The sequence below is a fragment of the Trachemys scripta genome, chromosome 2, assembly GCF_013100865.1.
Source record: "Trachemys scripta elegans isolate TJP31775 chromosome 2, CAS_Tse_1.0, whole genome shotgun sequence".
Taxonomy (NCBI): domain Eukaryota; kingdom Metazoa; phylum Chordata; order Testudines; family Emydidae; genus Trachemys; species Trachemys scripta.
This window is the reverse complement of record NC_048299.1, coordinates 146,545,815-146,566,450: the sequence shown is the minus strand read 5'-3', so window position 1 is coordinate 146,566,450 and position 20,636 is coordinate 146,545,815. Positions and strand designations below refer to the sequence as shown.

Here is a 20,636-nt window from a genome sequence, read left to right as displayed (position 1 = left end):
ATTGGAAATGGCGCTGTCCGACGACGAAGCGCAGAAAACGCCTGTGGGCCGGATTGATTGCGATGTGAAAATAGGCATCTTTCATATCGAGGGCAGCATACCAATCCCCCGGATCCAGGGATGGGATAATAGTTCCAAGGGAGACCATACGGAAGCGCGCTTTGATCAGAAACCTGTTTAGATCGCGCAGGTCCAAGATAGGACGGAGGCCTCCTTTCGCCTTGGGGATCAGGAAGTATCTGGAATAGAATCCTTTTCCCCTTAGGTCCAGAGGGACCTCTTCTACTGCTCCTGCAGCGAGAAGGGTCTGTACCTCCTGTATGAGGAGTTGCTCGTGAGAAGGGTCCCTGAAGAGGGACGGGGAAGGGGGATGGTAGGGAGGGGGCGAGGAAAACTGGAGGGTATAGCCCGCCTTCACTGTGCGCAGGACCCAGCGGTCCGATGTTATGCGCGACCAGGCCCGGTAGAATTGGGACAGACGGTCCTTGAAACCCAAAGGAGGATCCGGTATATGAAGTGGTACGCTGTCCTCGGGCGTAGCTTCAAAAGCCTGGTTTATTTCCCGGCTGCGGCTTGTCCTGGCCGTGATTCTGGCCCTGGTTAGGCGTATTGTTACGTCTCCGCCTGTTATCCCTGCCTCGACGGCGGTAAGGCTCGTGTCGGGGCCGAGGGTGGTAATGCCTTTGCGGCGGCTGGGGTTTGAAGGGCTTACGCTGCGTTACCGGCGTGTGCATACCCAACGACTTAAGGGTCGCTCGTGAGTCCTTAAGGCTATGCAGCCTGGCGTCCGTCTGGTCGGAAAACAAGCCCGAACCTTCAAACGGGAGGTCCTGCAGCGTGGTCTGCACCTCCGGCGGGAGACCTGAAGCCTGCAACCACGCCAAACGCCTCATCACGACTCCCGACGCGATTGTTCTAGCCGCAGCGTCGGCTGAGTCCAGTGCGGCCTGTAAGGAGGTCTTGGCCACTGCCATTCCCTCGTCCACCAGGGCCGTGAACTCCGGATGCGCGTCTGGTGGGAGGGAGTCCTTGAACTTGGCGACTGATGCCCAAGAGTTAAAATTATGCCTGTTTAGAATCGCCTGCTGATTGGCGATCCTCAGTTGCAGGCCCCCCGATGAATAGACTTTCCTCCCGAATAGGTCCAATCTCTTAGCTTCCTTGCCCTTGGGGGCAGGAGCTTGCTGGCCATGTCGCTCCCTTTCGTTGACCGCCGAGACCACCAGCGAACAGGGGGACGGATGTAGAAAGAGGAAGTCAAACCCTCTAGATGGGGCGAAGTATTTCCTCTCCACTCCCCTTGCAGTTGGCGCACTGGAGGCCGGTGTTTGCCACACCGTCTTATAGTTGGACTGTACTGTCCGTATAATCGGGAGAGCGACTCTGGAGGGGCCCTCTGGGCTCAGGATATCGACCATGGGGTCGTCCTGCTCTATGGTCTCCTCCGCTTGCAATCCCAGATTGAGGGCTACCCGGCGAAGCAGGTCTTGGTGTGCCCGATGGTCAATCGGGGGAGGGCCGGACACCAGTGTGCCCGCTACCGCCTCATCTGGCGAGGAGGAAGAGGTCGGGGCCTTCTGCCCATCCTCATTGTCCTGCAATCCGGCATCAGCCAATTGCTCCTCTGCGGCCTGACCCGCCGCGTGGGATTGGGACGGTACCGTACTCGGTGCCGAGTCCACTCCTTCCCGCTCCGGTGGTCTAGAGACCGTTGCCTCCCTATACGATGGCGGACGGTGCCGCGGGGAGCGGGATCGGTACCGGGATGGCCCGGATCTCGAGGCTCCCGATGGGGGCTCTTGTTGGTGGTAGGCCCAGGGTGTCCAGAATGGCCATTGGCTCGGCTGGCCCCATTGTGACTGACCGTAGTCCCTGCTGGCTTGTGACATACGGGCATAGCCGCCGTATCGGTCTGAGTCAGTCCCCGAGACCACGGACGGTGACCTGGAAGGCCACGGTGGGGCCGTGGGACGGTGCCGGTCCGGTCTTGGGGAGTAGCGCCTCCGCGACCCGGACCTGGAATGGCGCCTCGTCGACCTGGACCTGGAACGGTACCGGTGATCGCGGGACCGGGAACGGCTACGGCTGGTCGGCCTCGGGTAACGAGCCGCCGATGCTTCGCGGTGCCGACTCGTGCTCGGTTGCTGAGTCGGTGCCGGCCGTTTGTTGAAGCCCGACTGCTGCAGTGCTTCTTGCGCCGAGGGCAACCGGGAGTCCACCGAGGCGGAGCTCGACCGGGACCGGTCCCTGGAACGGTGCCGAGATGGCGACCGTGGTGGGCGCACCATCGCCGGCTTGCCTCTGCGCGGCAGCATAGGCGGGGCGCCTTCAGCGCGTGCCGGGGCCTCGACGGACAAGGCAATGAGGTCCTTAGCTGCCTCAAACGTGTCCGGAGTGGAGGGCTGTTCCACCAGTTCCTCCAGCCCTGCATCCTCGCTCGACGCGCTCATCCCGGGGCTCGACGGGCCCTTCGGCGCCGGAGCCACTACCGGGGTCGGTGATGAGGCCGTGTCGGCCTTAGGGGCACTCGAGGTCTTTACCGGTGCCGCCTTCTTGTGCGGGGAGCGACCTCGGGCCTTAGGTTGGCCCTTCACTTTTGCCGGCGAAGACGATCGGCGTCGTGCACTTCCCCGCTGGGTCGGTGCTGCGGTCTTCGGGTGACCCGCCGGCGCCGGTTCCCGCACCGAAGCCGGGGCGCTCCGCACGGAGGCAGACGGTGCCGTCGAAGTGGAGGGCTGTAACGCCGTCTCCATGAGCAGCTGCTTAAGGCGAAAGTCCCTCTCTTTTTTAGTTCTGGGCTTAAAGGCCTTGCAGATTTTGCAGCGCTCCTTCTGGTGAGCCTCCCCCAGGCAACGAAGACACGAAGCGTGGGGGTCGCTCAAAGGCATAGGCCTGCGGCACGTGGCACAGGCCTTAAACCCCTGGGCGTGTGGCATACCCCACCGCCCGGGGCCGGTGCCGGGGCTGAACAAACAACCCCAGCAGGAACTTTAAGTACTCTAATGAGCTGTTAACTACTGGTTAAACACTACACAACTAACTGATAACTGCTAGATAACTCTAATGTGCTAAGGGACACTCTCAGACGAGAGACAGAGTTGTTCCAACGCCGCCACGGACGGTAAGAAGGAACTGGAGGGGTCGGGTCGGCAGGGATATATATACCCTGGAGCGGGGCGCCGCTCTGGCGGGAAGGTGGGGGCCCCGCCGGCCCGACGGGAGCCGCTAAGGGAAAAAGTTTCCGACGTCCGTGCACGCGGCGCGCGCACACCTAATGTGTAATGGACGTGAACAATCACTCGAAGAAGAATCTCACAGTACAGAGTCATTTAACGAAGTGAGAAGACAACGAACCAGTAAGTGAAAAATTATATAGCACTGTCTCCTGATATAAATAGTATGCAATAAACTGAAGTGAATCAGATGGAGCTCTTTGGCCAGGTAAACTTGCATCAGTTGATTTATGAAATCTGCTAAGGGAGGACCCAATCCTGTTACCAATTAAGCGAGAGAGTTACGACTTCAGTGGGAGTAGAATTTGGCCAAAGCGAAGAAAGGACAAGGAAAGGCGGGGGAGACGCAGAAACTTAACCGGGTTGAGAAAGAATCAAACAAGTGTAACCCATGCCTGCTTGGTGTGGTGCTCTGTCCCCCTCTAGTGCACCTAAACCATGTAGAGATTGATGAGCCTGCTACAGCCTTGGTTAAGAGGCATGCGGCTTTTAGCTCATGCAGTAGAGGCTCACACACTAAGCTTCAGGGGTCCCAAGTTTGATCCCAGCCGACAACAGGTCGTCGACATTACACGAGTATCAATGGAGCCTACTGCTGTTGTTTTTTTATTTTTCTCTCAACTCTGAGAAAACCTACAGCACACACAAAAAAAACAGATATTCTCTCACTCTGCCCCCAACATCCCGCTCCTATTCATCCCAAATGTATATTTTGTGAGGTTATCACTGATAGGTTGCCTTAACCACATAGTGGGATTGTTTAGCACTATTCCCACATAGGCTGCCTCTCCACACACACATTATATATATATACACACATATACAAATATACACACACACACGTACATAATATGGGAATGGTCAAGAGAAAAAAATATTTGGTTGGTCCACAAACACAGGGATTCATGTCTAACCTGCATCTTCATGAAAATAATATTTGCACCTTTCATATCATAATCTTTGTAGAGGGTCACAAGGACCACCAGATAGCTGACTCTTCTCAGGGCTCTGTTAATGCTGCTCCCAAGAATCGATGCCTTTATAAATAAACAGCCCCTAGCACTGATATTTCAGAGGTCAAACATTTGCAAAAGCAGGCCAATGTCACATGATTCAAAATGAAGGCTAATTAGAGGGAACGTCCTACCCAAGCTTCAGCCTTCTACTCTTAATGTCACCACACTCAGCATCCTGCTTCTCTGTTTTGTTAGCTGTGGAGAGATACGAGGACACGGTAGATTTAATCTAATCAGAATTTTTGGAGATGTGAGACCAATGACCGTGTGGACAGTTATATCAGAAGCAAACAGTGACTAAACATTAGCTCATGGAGGATAAGATCAATAAGATCTCTCCCTTCCTCCTGAAACCAAAAATCTGATAAACTGTGTGGAGATTGGATAAATAATTCCAAGTTTACCCACCACATTTCTGTCACATCTTAATAGAAGTAACCAGAAAAGCAACAAACTTGTGGAAAAGCAACCAGAAATATTTTTTAATGTGAAATGCAGAAGAGCAAGATTATAGATCTGATGGGGAAAGACACCTTAAATTCACTAATGTTTCTACTGGAAACCCCAGTTCTCTTGATGGGGCAAGAGAACCAAATGGTAATGCAGCAGCATTAGTCAAGTGGCAAAGTTTTCTTGATTTCAAGCTCATTATGTTAAAACACTGACATCCAATGGAGTTGAGGAACTGAAGACGACATTCTAGACCAGGGGTTCTCAAACTGGGGGTCACGACCCCTTACGGGCTCACAAGGTGGTTACATGGGGATCATGAGCCATCAGCTCCATGGGGCTGACAGCCCCGAGCCACCACTAAATTAAATCCTCCCCTTCATTTTATAAAGGGGGGAGGGGCACATTCAGAGGCTTGCTGTGTCAAAGGGGTCACCAATATAAAGTTTGAAGAACACTGATCTAGACAGTCAACAGAGAACTAACATCAACAAAAACCACTGTGATCCTGTCCACAATGTAGCAAAACTGTGATATCTACAACTGTGTTAAGTCTATAAGATGCAGACATTAAGCAGATACAGCACAGTTATGGAGGTTCGGTGCTAAAACTCACCTATTAAAAACATTTAAACATGGTTGCAGCTAGCATAGTTATGCTTCCGCAAAAGCTACTAACATAACTTACTTCAAAATGGTTTTGTATCTATGGCACAATCCTTCAGCATGAAATGAACCATGGTACTGTGAAATAATTCAGTGTCATTTACTTTCACCTCAGTTAAAATAAAAAATATTTTCATCTTAGCAATGCCGTCACCACACACATTGTTAGTATTTGTTTTTCCGAACAAAACACATTCATTGCAACTACTCATAATATGGAACTACTTTCCCTACTTTAATAAAATTATTTCCAGACAAATTACATCCTGAATTTCCTCTCAATAGATGTAATTTAGCCAGACAATTTTAAGACAAGATTCTTCCCCAAAAAAGGATGAGTAGGTGTATGCTTACCAAGAGACACATCTTAAGACATGTGTTAGAGAGCTATATCACAATAGACATTGAGGAGTCAAGAATTTAACTCATTGATCTAGTAAAAGTCTCTTCATAATGCAATGCCACTCAAAATTTCTATATATAAAAAGCTTAATTGCGTATCTGGACACTATGCTTAAGCCAACATAAACCCTCATAACTGAATAATACAAAAACCTTTTACATATTATTTAAGAAAGAACATTCTTGAATATTTTACTTACAGGTAAAGTGAAGAAGGCAGGATGCTTAGATTCATCTTCATATTTGCCCTCTGTTGAGCTTCCAGTCTCCACTGATTTAGAAGCAGTGTTCTTGCCAATCCCCATGGTTTCCAGAATGCCGAGGACTGTCACACAGTAGCTAAATTGAATTTTATGAGATGGGAAGGTGGAGAGGAACAGGGCAGTTTACAGACAGCAGCACCCCCAGAAGTAAGAACGGCACCTAGTAGTCAAGTTCAAGCATTAGGTCCTGGAAGTACCGTTAGCTTTGATGGCACCTAGAAATAAAGAAGTGAAACTAATTAAATATTTTTTCACAATGACAAAGCATATTTGTAATACTTTATAAAACCAAAAAAAAAGGAGTAATTTTTTTTATAAAATTCAGTAACAGCCACAACCATTGTGAGTGCAGTACCGCTTTATCTAACATCCCATATGGAACATTACAATGATCCAGGTTTCCCATAAAACCCTGAAGGAAAGCAACCTCAATTTTAGCTCTCTAACATACTGCCTGCTAAAAGTTTAGGTTCTCATCCACATGCTCTGCCAAAAAAAATATAGATTTTTATTTTCTCCCAATTTAGGATACAAATCAAAGCCACTTATTGGTTTGCTCACCCCTTTCCCCAAAATCTGGAGAATCATTGATTTACAAACACCATTTGCAGCATTCTGTATACTATTACATGAAAACCCAATGTGAACAATGTTTTACATGTTACACTAGCCTACATATACACACACATCTGCTTATGATTTTATAATTTACTATAATATCCATCTACTTTATCTTGAATGTTTGAGCAAGAGAGGTTTCCCTTGGGATGGGTTTCTTTGATTATTCTCTCATGCTGAACAGCTGTTTCCCAAGAGGAGAGATGTGCCTCGTATCTTGAAAAAGTTATTCTCACCAGCTTCAAAGTACTGGAGACTTGTATTTTTTTTTCTGTTGTTTTTTTTAATTCCACTAATTTAGATGGATTAGGACCATTTGTAAAAAACTTTCTGCAACCAGAAAAATCCCATCCTTTAGGATGTGGAAGTAGGGTGATGCAATTAGCTATTATGTGTTCCTGGCGGTTACGCTTCTTCAAGAAGTAAATGCTATGGACCTATCACCTATATATGGGTAAACCTGATCTTTCAAGGTAACGCCATGCTGCCATTTTAAAATAGAAAAAACACACATTTAGCTTAGCACAGTAAGCTGAAACTTCACAACATGAAGGACATTCCTCCACTATAGAAACTTCATTTTAACCTAAGATTGAGGATGATATTGGAGCCCATTGCTGGTTATAGAAACTTAGTTCAAAAGTTTGGAGGAGAACACAGAAGTTCAAGGATGCAAAAGTGATTGGTTTAGGGTCTCGATAGAATTGAATATGAATTTTACATAACATTGCATAACATATTTGTTCCCTTACTCACTTTGGAATGGGGACATTAAAAGAAAAATCTTTTGTAATTAATCTGTCTCCTTTTAATCTGCCAAACCGACCGCTGCAATGTACTTCCCCTATGTTCCCTACTCAGACAAACATCCCAACTCTGCAACAATCCAAAACTTGACATCCCCAAGAGTGAAAACACAGCCTGAATATTTAACCCCAGTTCCCCAACTGGCATTGCAGAACATCATCACTAAGTTCCCGGGCCAGATGAGTCCTGTTTTGACATCATTTAATGTATTTTGTGATATTTTATCATCAGACACCTGTAAATAAAAATTAGTTACAGGCAAGATGAAAAAACACTAAACCACAGAGAAAGAATGTGACAGATCACAAAGTCAGAAAGAGGAAGGAGAAAAATACTCCCCACCAAAAAAAAAAACAAAAACAAAAAAAAAAAAACCCCCAAAAAACCACCCACAATAATCAAGGGAAATTTCTGTGAAAGTAGCCACAAAATTGAAACAGAAGAGAAACCCATGATACACTGGCATGTGCTCTAAAGTCAGTGACATTTTCAACTAAATCCCTGAGATGGAAAGGCAGTGAATGAACATTCAAAAAGAAGTCACGAGAAACAAATCTTAGCACAGCCAAATAACAAATCCCAACAAAGTAGTGACTGTTTATTCTCTTTCCTAAAGGTTGTCTAGCAAAATGCCAGGAGTTTAATGTCTGATGCAATTGCAGTAATAATGACACTTGATGCGTGACCTGTTCTGCAGATGGCAGAGTTGGGGCTATGTTTGGAATAATTACACAATACCTCAATATTTAAGAATTTGTTCCAGTTTAAGAATTCTCCATTTGCTAGTCGATTCTGGTTACTCTGGTTGACGAACAATTTAGTTTTAAAAATAATTTAACATTTAGAGAGCCAAAAAACAAACACAGATACAAAAAAGTGCTATTTGAGCATTGAAATGCAAGTGAAGCACTCCTAGCAGAAAAGTGAAATGGCCTCAAAAGTAGTATTCTTAACTCAAAGGCTTAACTAATAAGAGCCAGTAATTTTCAAGTATATGTTAAGAGGATACTGGCAACTCATTGTTGTAGTTGGTCCTTTAAATTAAAAACCAAAAACCAAAAAAGGAGAGCCAGCCCAAGTGCTCAGTGTTTGGAACACCCTTTTGTAAACAAAACCTTTCAACCCCCACCAGATGCTCACATTTCCACTTGAAAAATATGACCTGCCAGAGATGGAAAGTAACTAGTTTGCTTCTAATTTGTATACCTTTATCACTGTTGACAGCTCCAAAAATAATGTGGCAAATGTTAGTGCAAAACCTACTGGAGATGTTCACGGTGTCTGGATGGCACAAAAATAGAAGAGAACATGAAGACGAGAAAAAGAGACATGGTGTGGTTATGGAATTTTTTTTTTAAATCCACAGAAGTACAAAACAAACAAAATTGGGATAGAGATTGCTGTTCTTCTGTGCAAAAAAGTTATTTACAAGGGGAAACAGTGAGAGTGACTAAGGTTTTGTCTACACACACAGTATGTCACTTTAACTAAAGACCAGTATAGTTTATTCCTGTACAGGAAGAGAAAGGGTAATAAATTATACCAGTCTAAACTGGTACTCCTGGGGGAATTCTGTGTCAAAAAATTAAAACTTCTGCACCAAAAATTAAAAATTCTGCACACAATATTTTAAAATTCTGCAAATTTTATTTGTCAAAATAATGCAATATAATCACTCTGGTTTCAATTATTTTGGTAATTTATTTAAACTACAATATACTAGATGGAGAATGGGAGTGGGGAGCACTGGAGGAAATCCCCAAACCCCCTTGCCTAATAGTAATGTAGATAGGTTTCACCCTTTATGTCTAGTTATTAGTCAACAAATATATGCAGCCATATGCTCAGTGTTGCATTATAGGCAACTGAAGAGCAAATGAGGACTGGCGAATCAAACTCTCAATTTATATTGGCTACTGACCATCTCTAGAAAAGGAAGTCGCAAACAGTTCATGGAGCACATTTTGATAGGAAATGTTTTCAGTCCAAAAAGTTAGATTAGTTCTAATCACTAAAGCAACATAAGCATTTATAAGGCCATACTGTCCTTTACCCACTGCAGCATTGCTAAAAATAGCAGTGTAGATGCAGCAGTGCTGGCTTAAGCAATGCCTTATAGGTGCCCAGATTTCCAGGCAGGCTTATACCGTCCGCTCTGAAGCCTATGTCGCCACATCTCCACTATATTGTTATATTTGGCAATGCTAACAAGGGTATGTCATATATATCTATATCAATATATGAATGTAGCTTGGGTAGACAGATATCGCCAATATGTCAGAGTTTTTATGCTAACATACCCTGGTCAGCCTCGCTGATCACTTGCCCTTTCCCTTCCTGCCAGGGTTAATCTTTAACCAGTTAGGATCTTTTGATATAATAGGGTGTGTCTACACTGTGATAAAAAGCTCATAGCATCAAGTCTCAGTCAGCTGACAAGGGTTCATGAGGCTTGGACTGTGGGGCTAAAAACAGCAGTGTAGACATTAGGGATGGGTTAGAGCCCAGGCTCTGAGTTCCTCCAGCTTTGCAGAGTCTCAGGGCCCAGGCTCCAGCCCTAACGTCTACACTTCAAATTTGGCAAGCACCCCAAGCCAGCAGACCTGAGCTAGTCGAGGTGGTGCCACTCATCTTTTATTGAAGTGTACACGTACCTTTTCCAGCTTTGGGAAGCATAAAGCACCCTACCTTGGATAGAGCCTGGAAGGTAAATTCTCCCACCAATTGATGGCCCAGCCAGTATCTTAACTCCTTTTGTTGGGGTTACTAGGCCTGCCTGAGCCAGAGTTCTTCCGTGTTTAAACTCTGTGCTTCCATGTTTAACTCTAATCGACCTCAACAACCAAGGACAGGAATTGGAATGTGTAAATAGCCAGTTAGCAATTACGACCTTGCTCATACTAGGTACCAAATAATAATGATGAGGTTTGCATGCTTCTAGCTGGGGAAGGGGTAATAAACTAAGGGTAAACAGGACCAAATAACTGTTTAGGGAGAAGTTACTAACAAGCCAGATTTATAGCCCTAGAATGATTTAGTTGCTTAAATGTATAAACATGCCTTCGGTAGAGAGGGGGGGGGTGGTAGAGAGGGGGAGAGAGGGGGGGCTTAGTTGTAAAATGTATAAAGAAGAGAGAAACTGTTTTTGCTGGTGTGCTTGATTTGAGACTTGCTTGTCTCCTTGCACCACTTTGAGATCTCAAATAAACTTTGATTGTTTCTCCACCCCAGTATGTTTATTGGCGTGAACCACTCCGGGCAACGAACCCCACTGTTGCTGTCCTCGGGCCCCTGTGCCGGCAACAGTCTTGGCGTCCCTGGGTGGGCTCGAGGCTGAAATTTGGCCTTGCCCGGATCCCTCCTGGCGGCCGACGGATTACGACAACGACCAACGCCCAGCGCGCACCGGTGACTTCATCGGGGGCCTCGGCAGAGACGTGATTTGGTCGATCCCGGAGGGCACAACGGTGCAACGCGCTTGATTAGTGGAGAAACAGCTGTGGGCGACGGTGCAGAACCGGACCCTTGGATAAGGTAGGAACAGTCCAGTGGGGACTTTACCTGTTTTGACCTGGGGACGTCCAGTGTCTCCCTAGAGTATGGGGCAGGGACAGAGTACTGCAGGCAGGGCAAGGTGTACGCCCTTAGAATGCATTCTGGTGAACTGGAAAGTGTTTGGATCGGATCCGTTGATTAAAAGTAAATTAAAAAGGTTCTGTACAGTAGACTGGCCTCAATATCAGCTAGAGGACAAGGAAAGGTGGCCACCGGAGGGATCACTTAATTATAATACGATCCTTCAATTGCTTTTGTTTTGTCAGCGTACGGGTAAATGGAATGAACATATGTATGTACAGTTGTTTATGTTGTTAAGAGATAGATCAGATCTTTTGCAAAAGTGTAATTTGACTCCGACAGGTTCGGTAGTAACTATTGTTTGTCCTCAGAACCCTCCCCCGGTTGTAATGGCAGAGTCGGTGTCCCCTTCGGCTCCAACACCCCCACCATATAAAGATAGGGTGCCTCAGGTCCCAGAGATTGCCCCCTCGGTGGGATTCTATCCATTGATTACTGAGACTCGGATAGCCCGTACTGGAACAGAAAATCGCCCAGCCACTACAATGCAGGTCTATACCCATGTGCCTTTTAACCCAGTGGACCTAGCAGCTTTTAAGGCACAGGCAGGGGAATTCTCTACGAATCCAAGCAAGTTTATCTCGGTCTTTGAAGGGTGTCTGGCTAGCCATAAGCCTGACTGGGACGACTGTAATGTCCTTATGCGGACCCTGCTGTCTGAGGTGGAGCGTAATCAGGTTGTGTCTAAGGCACGAGAGGAGGCACAGCTTAGACATGAGGCAAACGCAGCAAACGTTCCTGTTGCTGCAGTTCAGGTCCCTACAGCAGACCCCCGGTGGAATCCCAACGTGCCGGCAGATCTCACCTGTCTCACTGTATACAAGGAGCTCCTATTACATGGTCTCCGACACTCAGCTGTCCGACATAATTGGGCTAAGCCGTATGAGCTAGTACAGGAGCCAAAAGAGAGTCCGGTTGCTTTTCTGCAGCGTATTCGGGATACTATCAGGCAAACTACTAATGCAAACCCTGATGATCAGGCTACTGAGGCAATTATAAAGGGTATCTTTACCAACCGTGCTGCCCCTGATATTAAAAGGAAACTGCAGAAAAAGGAGGATTTGATGGGCATGACAATGGCACAGATTTTGGAAACTGCAAACAGGGCTTACAGCCTTAGGGAGGGAGAAAAGGAAAAGAGGCAAGTGAAAATGATGGTTGCAGCAGTACAGGCTGATGGCAGGGGAAGATTTCAGGAAGGTGGAAGGGGCCAGGGAATGAGAGGACGTGGGCGTGGGCGCCCTGGCTCACAGGAAAGGCGTCTGGGTCGCAACCAGTGTGCCATATGCCGAAAGGAGGGACATTGGAAAAATGAGTGCCCCGAAAGGGAAGGTACCCCTATGATGGCAGCGGAGGATCAAGAATAGGGGCGTCAGGGGAGACGGACTATCCTGACCCCGGAACCCCGAGTAAAAATGCGGGAGATTCAGACATAGCCTTTTTAATAGACTCTGGAGCTGCACGAACTGCTGTAAACCAACCCCTTCGGCTGCCTGTGGCAGATTCCCTCACTGTGGTGGGAGCCACAGGGAAAGGAACTAAGTGCCCAGTATATGTCCCAGCGGAATGTGCTTTGGGAAACAGAACTCTATCTCACAGACTGGTTTACCTCCCCGATTGTCCAACACCACTATTAGGACGGGATCTGCTTTGTCGCTTAGGTGCCACCCTGCATTTCACTCAAGATGAAATAAGCCTCACCTTACCCCCAGAGAATGCCTGGATAATGACTCTTGCAATTGAGCCCTCAGCCATGCAAGCCCCAGAGTGGAGTCAATGGGAGAAGCGGGTTTTTCCTCTGGTATGGGCATCAGGGATCCCAGGAAAGGCAGCCCATCATACTCCTATTACTGTTCAGCTCTTGCCAGGAAAAGGTCCAGTGCAAATTAAGCAGTATCCGATCAAAAGGGAAGCCAGAGAGGGATTGCAGGAAACTATAGACCAGTTCCTAAAGTGCGGGGTACTTCGAGAATGCCAGTCAGCTTGGAACACTCCTATCTTGCCTGTACAAAAGCACAATGGCACATACCGGCTGGTCCAGGACCTGAGGGCGGTTAATGAGCGGGTTAAGACTCTACACCCCCTTGTTCCAAACGCGTATACATTGTTGGCCTCTATAGGGGGGCAGTACACCCATTTTTCAGTCCTGGATTTAAAGGATGCTTTCTTCACGATTCCGGTTGACCTCCAGTCTCAGGAGATTTTCTCCTTCGAATGGGAGGACAAAAGGAGGGTAAGAAAGCAGCTTTGCTGGACAGTGCTGGCCCAGGGATTTAAAAATTCCCCCACCCTTTTCAGCCAGGCCCTGGCTAGAGACTTGGAGGAGTGGGACAACAAGGATAAAGTCCTCCTCCTGCAATATGTGGATGACTTGTTAATTGCTGCAGTGGGTCTAACCTCTTGCCTTAAAGCCACTGTGAGCCTCCTGAACTTTGTTGGACTTCGAGGATATCGAGTAGCACAGAGTAAGGCTCAAATTGCTCCCCCAGTGGATGGAATCTGACAACGGAACACACTTCACATCCCAAGTCATTCAAAAGATATCAGATGCCCTACAGATCCCCTGGAAGCTTCACACGCCATAGCGACCGCAGGCCAGTGGGGTAGTGGAGCGTACAAATCAGACACTTAAGCGGCACCTCTCAAAGGTTTGCCAAGAGGCTTCCCTTAAGTGGCCTGATGCTTTGCCCCTTGTTCTGCTCTGCATTCGCGCTCTCCCTAAGGGCAGGTTAGGGCTCAGTCCCTTCGAGATTATGTTTGGAAGGGCATGGCCTATGAATGGTACACCGGTTCTGGCAGGGGAGTGGGAAATGGGGTGTGGCTTCTTATCTCAGTACATGTGCTCTCTGTCTGCTGTTCTCTGTTCTCTCCACAGGTATACCAAAGATTTGCAACCTCTCCCGCTGGATGCCCCGATCCACTCCTTGCAGCCAGGCGATTCCGTACTCGTCCGGACCTGGAAGGATGAGCCTCTCCAAGAGAAGTGGAAGGGACCCCACACCGTCCTGCTGGTCTCCCACACAGCAGCAAAGGTTGAGGGACACAAGAACTGGATTCATCACTCTCGTCTGAAAGCAGTGCCTGCTCCTGAACGGTGGACCGTCCAGCCTGCAGAGAAGACTGCCAGCGACGATTTGGGACTTAAGCTGTTATTCAGACGACAATAGTGTCTGCTGGAAATGCCCTGTGATCTCTTTGGACAGTCACAGCGCACTCCCCGTGAGACCTCTGAGCGTTGGTTGTGTTTGTTTTCACAGGACCGGCCTAACCTGGTGGCCTGGTCCCTTTTGTTTTTAATCTGCTTACTACTGATAATTGTTATTTTGTGGGTATTTGGGGAATTGTGATTGTTAGGCCCTAGGATCACCTGCCCAATATGAGTTTAGATCCAGGGTCTGCCACAGTGGTGCTCTTTGCCATTGGGACACTCCTCTTGTTAACTCCCGTTTCTCCCCAGGCACATGCGGGATGGAAAGGAATCCCTACTAACTTAGAGACAAACACATATGAGTCCCTGAAGGTTTGCTTTGCCCAAGAGTTTAACCTCTCCAACTGCTGGGTATGCTCCCAAATCCCGCACCACGCAGCAGGGTTACCCTGGAGGGTGGTTCCCCAGAAATCCCAGCATACTCTCTCATTGAGAACCCCAGCTCCATGGCACTCAATCATATCTTGTCTACAGAATATGAGAAAACTCAGCCAAAAGCTTGTTGAGTATTCTCAAAGGAGGGAATTGTTGGGGTTACTAGGCCTGCCTGAGCCAGAGTTCTTCCATGTTTAAACTCTGTCCTTCCATGTTTAACTCTAATCGACCTCAACAACCAAGGACAGGAATTGGAATGTGTAAATAGCCAGTTAGCAATTACGACCTTGCTCATACTAGGTACCAAACAATAATGATGAGGTTTGCATGCTTCTAGCTGGGGAAGGGGTAATAAACTAAGGGTAAACAGGACCAAATAACAGTTTAGGGAGAAGTTACTAACAAGCTAGATTTATAACCCTAGAATGATTTAGTTGCTTAAATGTATAAACATGCCTTCGGTAGAGAGGGGAGGGGGAGTAGAGGGGTGGTAGAGAGGGGGGGCTTAGTTGTAAAATGTATAAAGAAGAGAGAAACTGTTTTTGCTGGTGTGCTTGATTTGAGACTTGCCTGTCTCCTTGCACCACTTTGAGATCTCAAATAAACTTTGATTGTTTCTCCACCCCGGTATGTTTATTGGCGTGAAGCACTCCAGGCAACGAACGCCACTGTTGCTGTCCTTGGACCGCTGTGCCGGCAACACTTTGAAAGTGAGTTTGTTTTACTTTTCCTGGGTTCTGGGTTTTACCTTTCCTGGGTTCCTTTACCTCCTTGGATTTATCTATACGTATTCAGGCAGATAATACCCAACTGAACAAGGTAAGCCACATAAATTTTTTAAAAAAAAATAATACTGACATTCTCCCAGTTTGTCATTACAACATTAAGTTATCTTCTTGTGAATATTTCAACTGCAAAAACTTTCCCAACTTCATAAAGTTGGAAAATGGGAACCCTAGAGTGAAAAGCTCATTAACATACAAATAGAAAAGGATGCTGGAAGAGTATTTGCTCAGATTCAGAGTTGTGGAGTCTTGTGAAAAGCTTCAATCTTTTATGCTGCTTAAACTGGCTTTTATACTCAAGACACGTGTCTGCAGTTTATCCTTTACAGAGCCTCAAAGAGTTTACTTGAAATGGACAAAAGATCTTTAAAGTGCATAGATATGCACCAATAAAAAGTATAAAAGGTTGTGTATATGGGGAGGGAAGGGATCGCAAACCCCATAAAAAGTGAAGTAACTTAGAATCTATTTAATTCCCTCTTCCATTGTGATTTATAACATATCAAAAGAGGAAAAACTGCATTTACCACATTCTTTAGGAGCACTGATGACTCATGGTTTGAACCATTAACCAGAACTAACATGGCAAAATTGTCATCCTTGCTTCTTCCCACTTGACTGATAAAGAACTGCCTTATGAGCCAGAGAACAAAAAATAAATAAAAACGTATTTACATTCATTTCTACAATACATATCAGAGTATTAGAGTTTCTTTTAGGAAAGACATGGAGAGGAGAAAAGGACCATCATCTTTTGAGTAAAGTGTTAATTAAAGCACAGATACTGTATTAAAAAAAATAATCTCTGTTCTCTAGACTGTGAGCTGCTTGTGGCAAAGAATGTCTTTCATTAGATCTATTGAAAACTTAAGATGCCAGCTCTCAATAAATAAGCTGTTGGTAGTTTTCAACTTGTGAAATCTACCAAGAGCTTGGCAGCAACAGAAATCACAAAAATTAGCAGTTTATTCTGAAACCAAGACTGCACTACATTCAGGATATATTGTAAATGCTTGGGCATTTTTGATCTGTTGACTTCTTTTCCGTAACCATACTTAAACATTAATCCATTTGGCAGATGCATAGCTAGGAACCCCAGGCCCACAGGCTTGTTTAAGCTGCTTTTTTTGAACACTAAAAGCAATCCTGTAGGATTTTGAAATCCTAAATTCATTTCATCGCTGAAATGCTGACTTCAAGCCTAAAATTCTTGTTTGACAATCCTCTATCTCCACGGTAAAAATCTGAAGACATTAAGCTGATGGAATCTTTTCAGAACTTCTACACATGAAGAAGCTTTATAGTATTTATGTAATTATTAAATTCTGACAGCAAAATTTACAAGAAAATAAAGTGAGGGGTCAGAGACAGATCTTTGTGGGATTTGAAAAGTTTTACAATTCTGCTGAGCGACCAGAACAAACTACCCAGAAGGATCATGGCAAGAGGGCATGGAAAATTACCACCTTTTAATGTTGTTTGTCCTGGTGATTCCCCACAAGTACTGTAAAACTGGACAGAGGCTGACTCGGGTCTAGGTCCCTAGTAAGTTACATTTCTGATGTCGTGAACAAGTAGTATCCAGCTTCTCTAAGGGCCTGTCTTCACTAGCAACGTTGAAGTGCTGCCGCAGCAGCACTTTAATGTGGCTGTTTAGTCGTGGCACTAGCGCTAGAGAGAGCTCTCCCTGCACGGTTAAAAAACCACCTCCACGAGGGGAGTAGCTCCCAGCACTGGTGCACTGTCTACACTGCCACGTTACAGCGCTGAAACTTGCAGCGCTCAGGGAGTGTTTTTTCACACCTGGGAGCGAGAAAGTTGCAGCGTTGTAAAGTGCCAGTGTAGACGAGCCCTAAAATGTAGGCGGATTCCACTTCATGTCAAGTGGACGCTCCTGTCCTCTAGGAGTTTTCCTTTTTGACTATGATTTACACTTGGTTTGTCTGGCTGGGGCAACAGAGGACTCAAAGGACAAACTGAACGTCCCCTGCCACACCTACGAGTGAAGAGGGAGAGTGAACTACTAGAGCACAGCCCTGTGCCAGAGCACTGAGCAATCCGTTTTTGTTCCTGGGGTGCGGGGAGGGAAAAGGAAGGGAGATGTGGGCTGCAGATACACAGCTCCAAAGATTTTCTGGGATGTGACACATGCCCTGAGAAAGGAGGTGGCGTGGGAGCCTAAACTCTACATCGGCTGCCCTTAAGGGCCAAAGAAACCTCAAGAGCTAAGTGAGTTCCACCAATCTCACACTAAGGAGCCCAGAATCCTGTAAAATGACGTATTCAGAGAGGAGTGAATCATCTTAATTATAGGCTAAAGAAATTTATGATTTTTTTGTTCTCAAATTTAGCCCCAACGTTGATGTAAGCCACTAACTGCCCTCCTCCACAAGCTGATACAAGTTGGGCCTGCTCTATCAGCAGATATTTGAAATAAGAGCAACAAAATTTAGCAACAGTTAGCTCTGCTGCAATGTAAAATAAGCCCAGAATATCTATATAACAGTTGTCTGATTTTCAGAGGTGCCAAGCCTCTGAAACTTCCATTAGCTTCAATGGCAGTTGAGAGTGTTCAGCACCTCAGAAAATCAAGACATACTATATTTAAGGACCCTATGATTTAGGCATCTCTAACCTCAGGTTCTGAGTTTGAAAATATTTCATTTCTGTATGGGCTTGAGACAGAGGTGTGGACTGGAAAACTGACTCTTACCATTTAGGTATATGTACTGATAAGACACAAAATATAGTTTTGAAACTGACGTGAAAGTGGAAAAGAATAATATTTGAGGTCATCCTTCTTTAGCGTGCCAAAACACAATTTTAGCAATACTGCAGCACTGTTTCAGTGAAGAGTGCACTACAGACTGTAATTAAAGAGCGCTCTCAAGCGCTGCTGTACCAGGCAGAGACCCGTGAAAACTTTAGGCCTGTAACCAAATCACTGGATTTACTTTGTTATGATCTAGAAAAGAACTGCACCTAAGCCAAGTAGTCGACATTGTTCTGCAGCAGATCCTTGGTGAAGGCATATTAGGAGCAAGGAAGGAGACTGCATTCAGAAGAACAGGGTCCCATACAATTTGGCTGCCAGCAGACACTTACATTTAAAGAGGTGAGAAGGAGGGGAGGACTCAAGACTATAGCTGTCAGAGAGTATCCCCTTAAGCCTCCCTGAGGCCTTGGCTACACTGGCAATTCACAGCGCTGCACTTGCTGCGCTCAGGGATGTGAAAAAACACCCCAGCGAGTGCAGCACTGTAAAGCGCCAGTGTAATCAGCGCCTGCAGCACTGCGCGCTCGCTCGCAGCACTGCAAGCTATTCCCCTCGGAGAGGTGGAGTATTTGCAGCGCTGCGAGAGAGCTCTTGCAGCGCTGGCGGCGCGACTACACTCACGCTTCACAGCACTGCTGCGGCAGCACTGTGAATCCGCAAGTGTAGCCAAGGCCTTAGACTCATGCCACACAAGACAGTGAAGAGATGCAAAGGGTCCTGGGAAGTTGTAAAAGAAATTCTGCCTTTAACAAACACTGAATTGACCTGATTAGAGAAACAAGACTGGTTTTCAACATTCTTAACTATTGAAACAGACAATTATGGAATGTTGTTGAGGCTCTAATTAACCAAGTTCACTTACTGGGTATAGCTCTCACTTGCCAGATAACCAATTAAACACAAAAGCAAGGCAATTCCCAATTAATTATGGAATGGCAGCTTTATCCTGATTGTTTCTGGCTTTGGTCAATTATCAAGTCAGTAATGACAAATTTCAGTGTTTAATTTTCTCTAACTGAAGTACAGATTTTTAAAGAGACATTTCCGTGATATCAAGATCCTGGTGGATCTTCAACTGATTAAATGGGAGTCACCTTTTGTATAGTTGTCTTACTACACATGAACACAATACAACTGCTCTTTTACAGACAGTCTGACGAACGCTGTCATAATAATTAATATTTCAAGTCCCACAGATATCAGACTCTGGGCACAATTGTATCAAGTCCATAAAATGGACATATTTCTAACTATGCAGAATGAACATTAGCTTTTCCTAATTAAACAAAACTGCAGTTTATGTTCGTGAGTTAAAAAGCACGAAACTAGTTTTGTCTATTTAGATTATAAACTGTTTCGGGCAGCAACTCTTTCATTTTCTTGGTAGCATGACTATCAAAATGGGGCTGTCACATGTGATTGAGGCCTCTAGGCACTACCATAAATAATCAAGTTGTGTTATCTAACAGCCTAGTCTAGCCTGCAACATTCTGGTTTTTAAAATGAAGTACTTCTCTGCTGGAGGGTAAAAATTTAATCCCAACATAAAAGTTCATGACCAAGTTATGAAAGACTGAAAAAAAATAAATCACTGCTACAGCGCTCAAAGAAACCTAACTTCTAGCTGAAGGACTATCCTTGCAGTTATGCTGACAAATGTCACGATAATTATATGGTAGCTCCCCAACACCTGTCTAGCTGACATAACTGCACGGTTAATTAAGCCCAATACATACTGAAATTAATACATATAACTTGAGCAAAATACTGATTAGGGGACCAATTCCCCTTAATTCTGATTGGCTCACAGGATTTGCGCAAGTAATTAATCTTAAAATTGATGCTTAGATAGGAGCTTTATAAACAAGTAAATTAACAGTTTAGGTCCCTATTCTGCAAACTGTTCCAGGTGGGCAGAACCCTGAGCCCACATGAAGGTGCAACAGCCTTGCTCTGCATGGTGTGAGGATTCATGCTTGCAAGATCAGGTCCTTAACCACTGTACTTATTTTATTTTTAAATATTTTTCTAGTTCAGTCTAGGAGAACAGATTTTCCACAGGGTATCACAAACTGGAACCTCCTTCAGTTAAAAGAAGGCTTACAAGTTGTTTTCCTTTTATTGTACACAAGTCCTTTACAACAACAGTTTTCCATGACAGTGACTAAAATGTAACCATAAAAGGTTTGCAATACCTCTGAAAAAAGGCTTACACTCGACAAACAACAGCGTTCAGATGCTTACAAGGCAAGTATGTTTCAAATCCCTGATGCAATACTTTTAAGTATCATCTCTAAAAATCCTTCATGAAACAGGTGTCTCTGCCCAATAGAAATGTTGGGACTGTACAGAGAAGTGGATAAAAAGCTTGGCAAGTACCCCAAAAAACTAACCAAAAATT

At 45.5% G+C, this 20,636-nt stretch overlaps 1 protein-coding gene across 4 annotated transcripts in view; it reads right to left on the bottom strand.

Annotated features, from left to right (window-relative positions):
• Positions 1 to 20,636, bottom strand: part of SLC23A2 (solute carrier family 23 member 2) — a 128,746-nt gene that overhangs the window by 70,896 nt on the left and 37,214 nt on the right. For all 4 annotated transcript variants that reach the window (XM_034761790.1, XM_034761788.1, XM_034761789.1 and 1 more), the window contains one exon: positions 5,968 to 6,245. In XM_034761790.1, coding sequence (XP_034617681.1) covers positions 5,968 to 6,072 — 105 coding nt within the window. In that variant the 5' untranslated portion in view covers positions 6,073 to 6,245. The remainder of the gene's footprint in view (positions 1 to 5,967; positions 6,246 to 20,636) is intronic.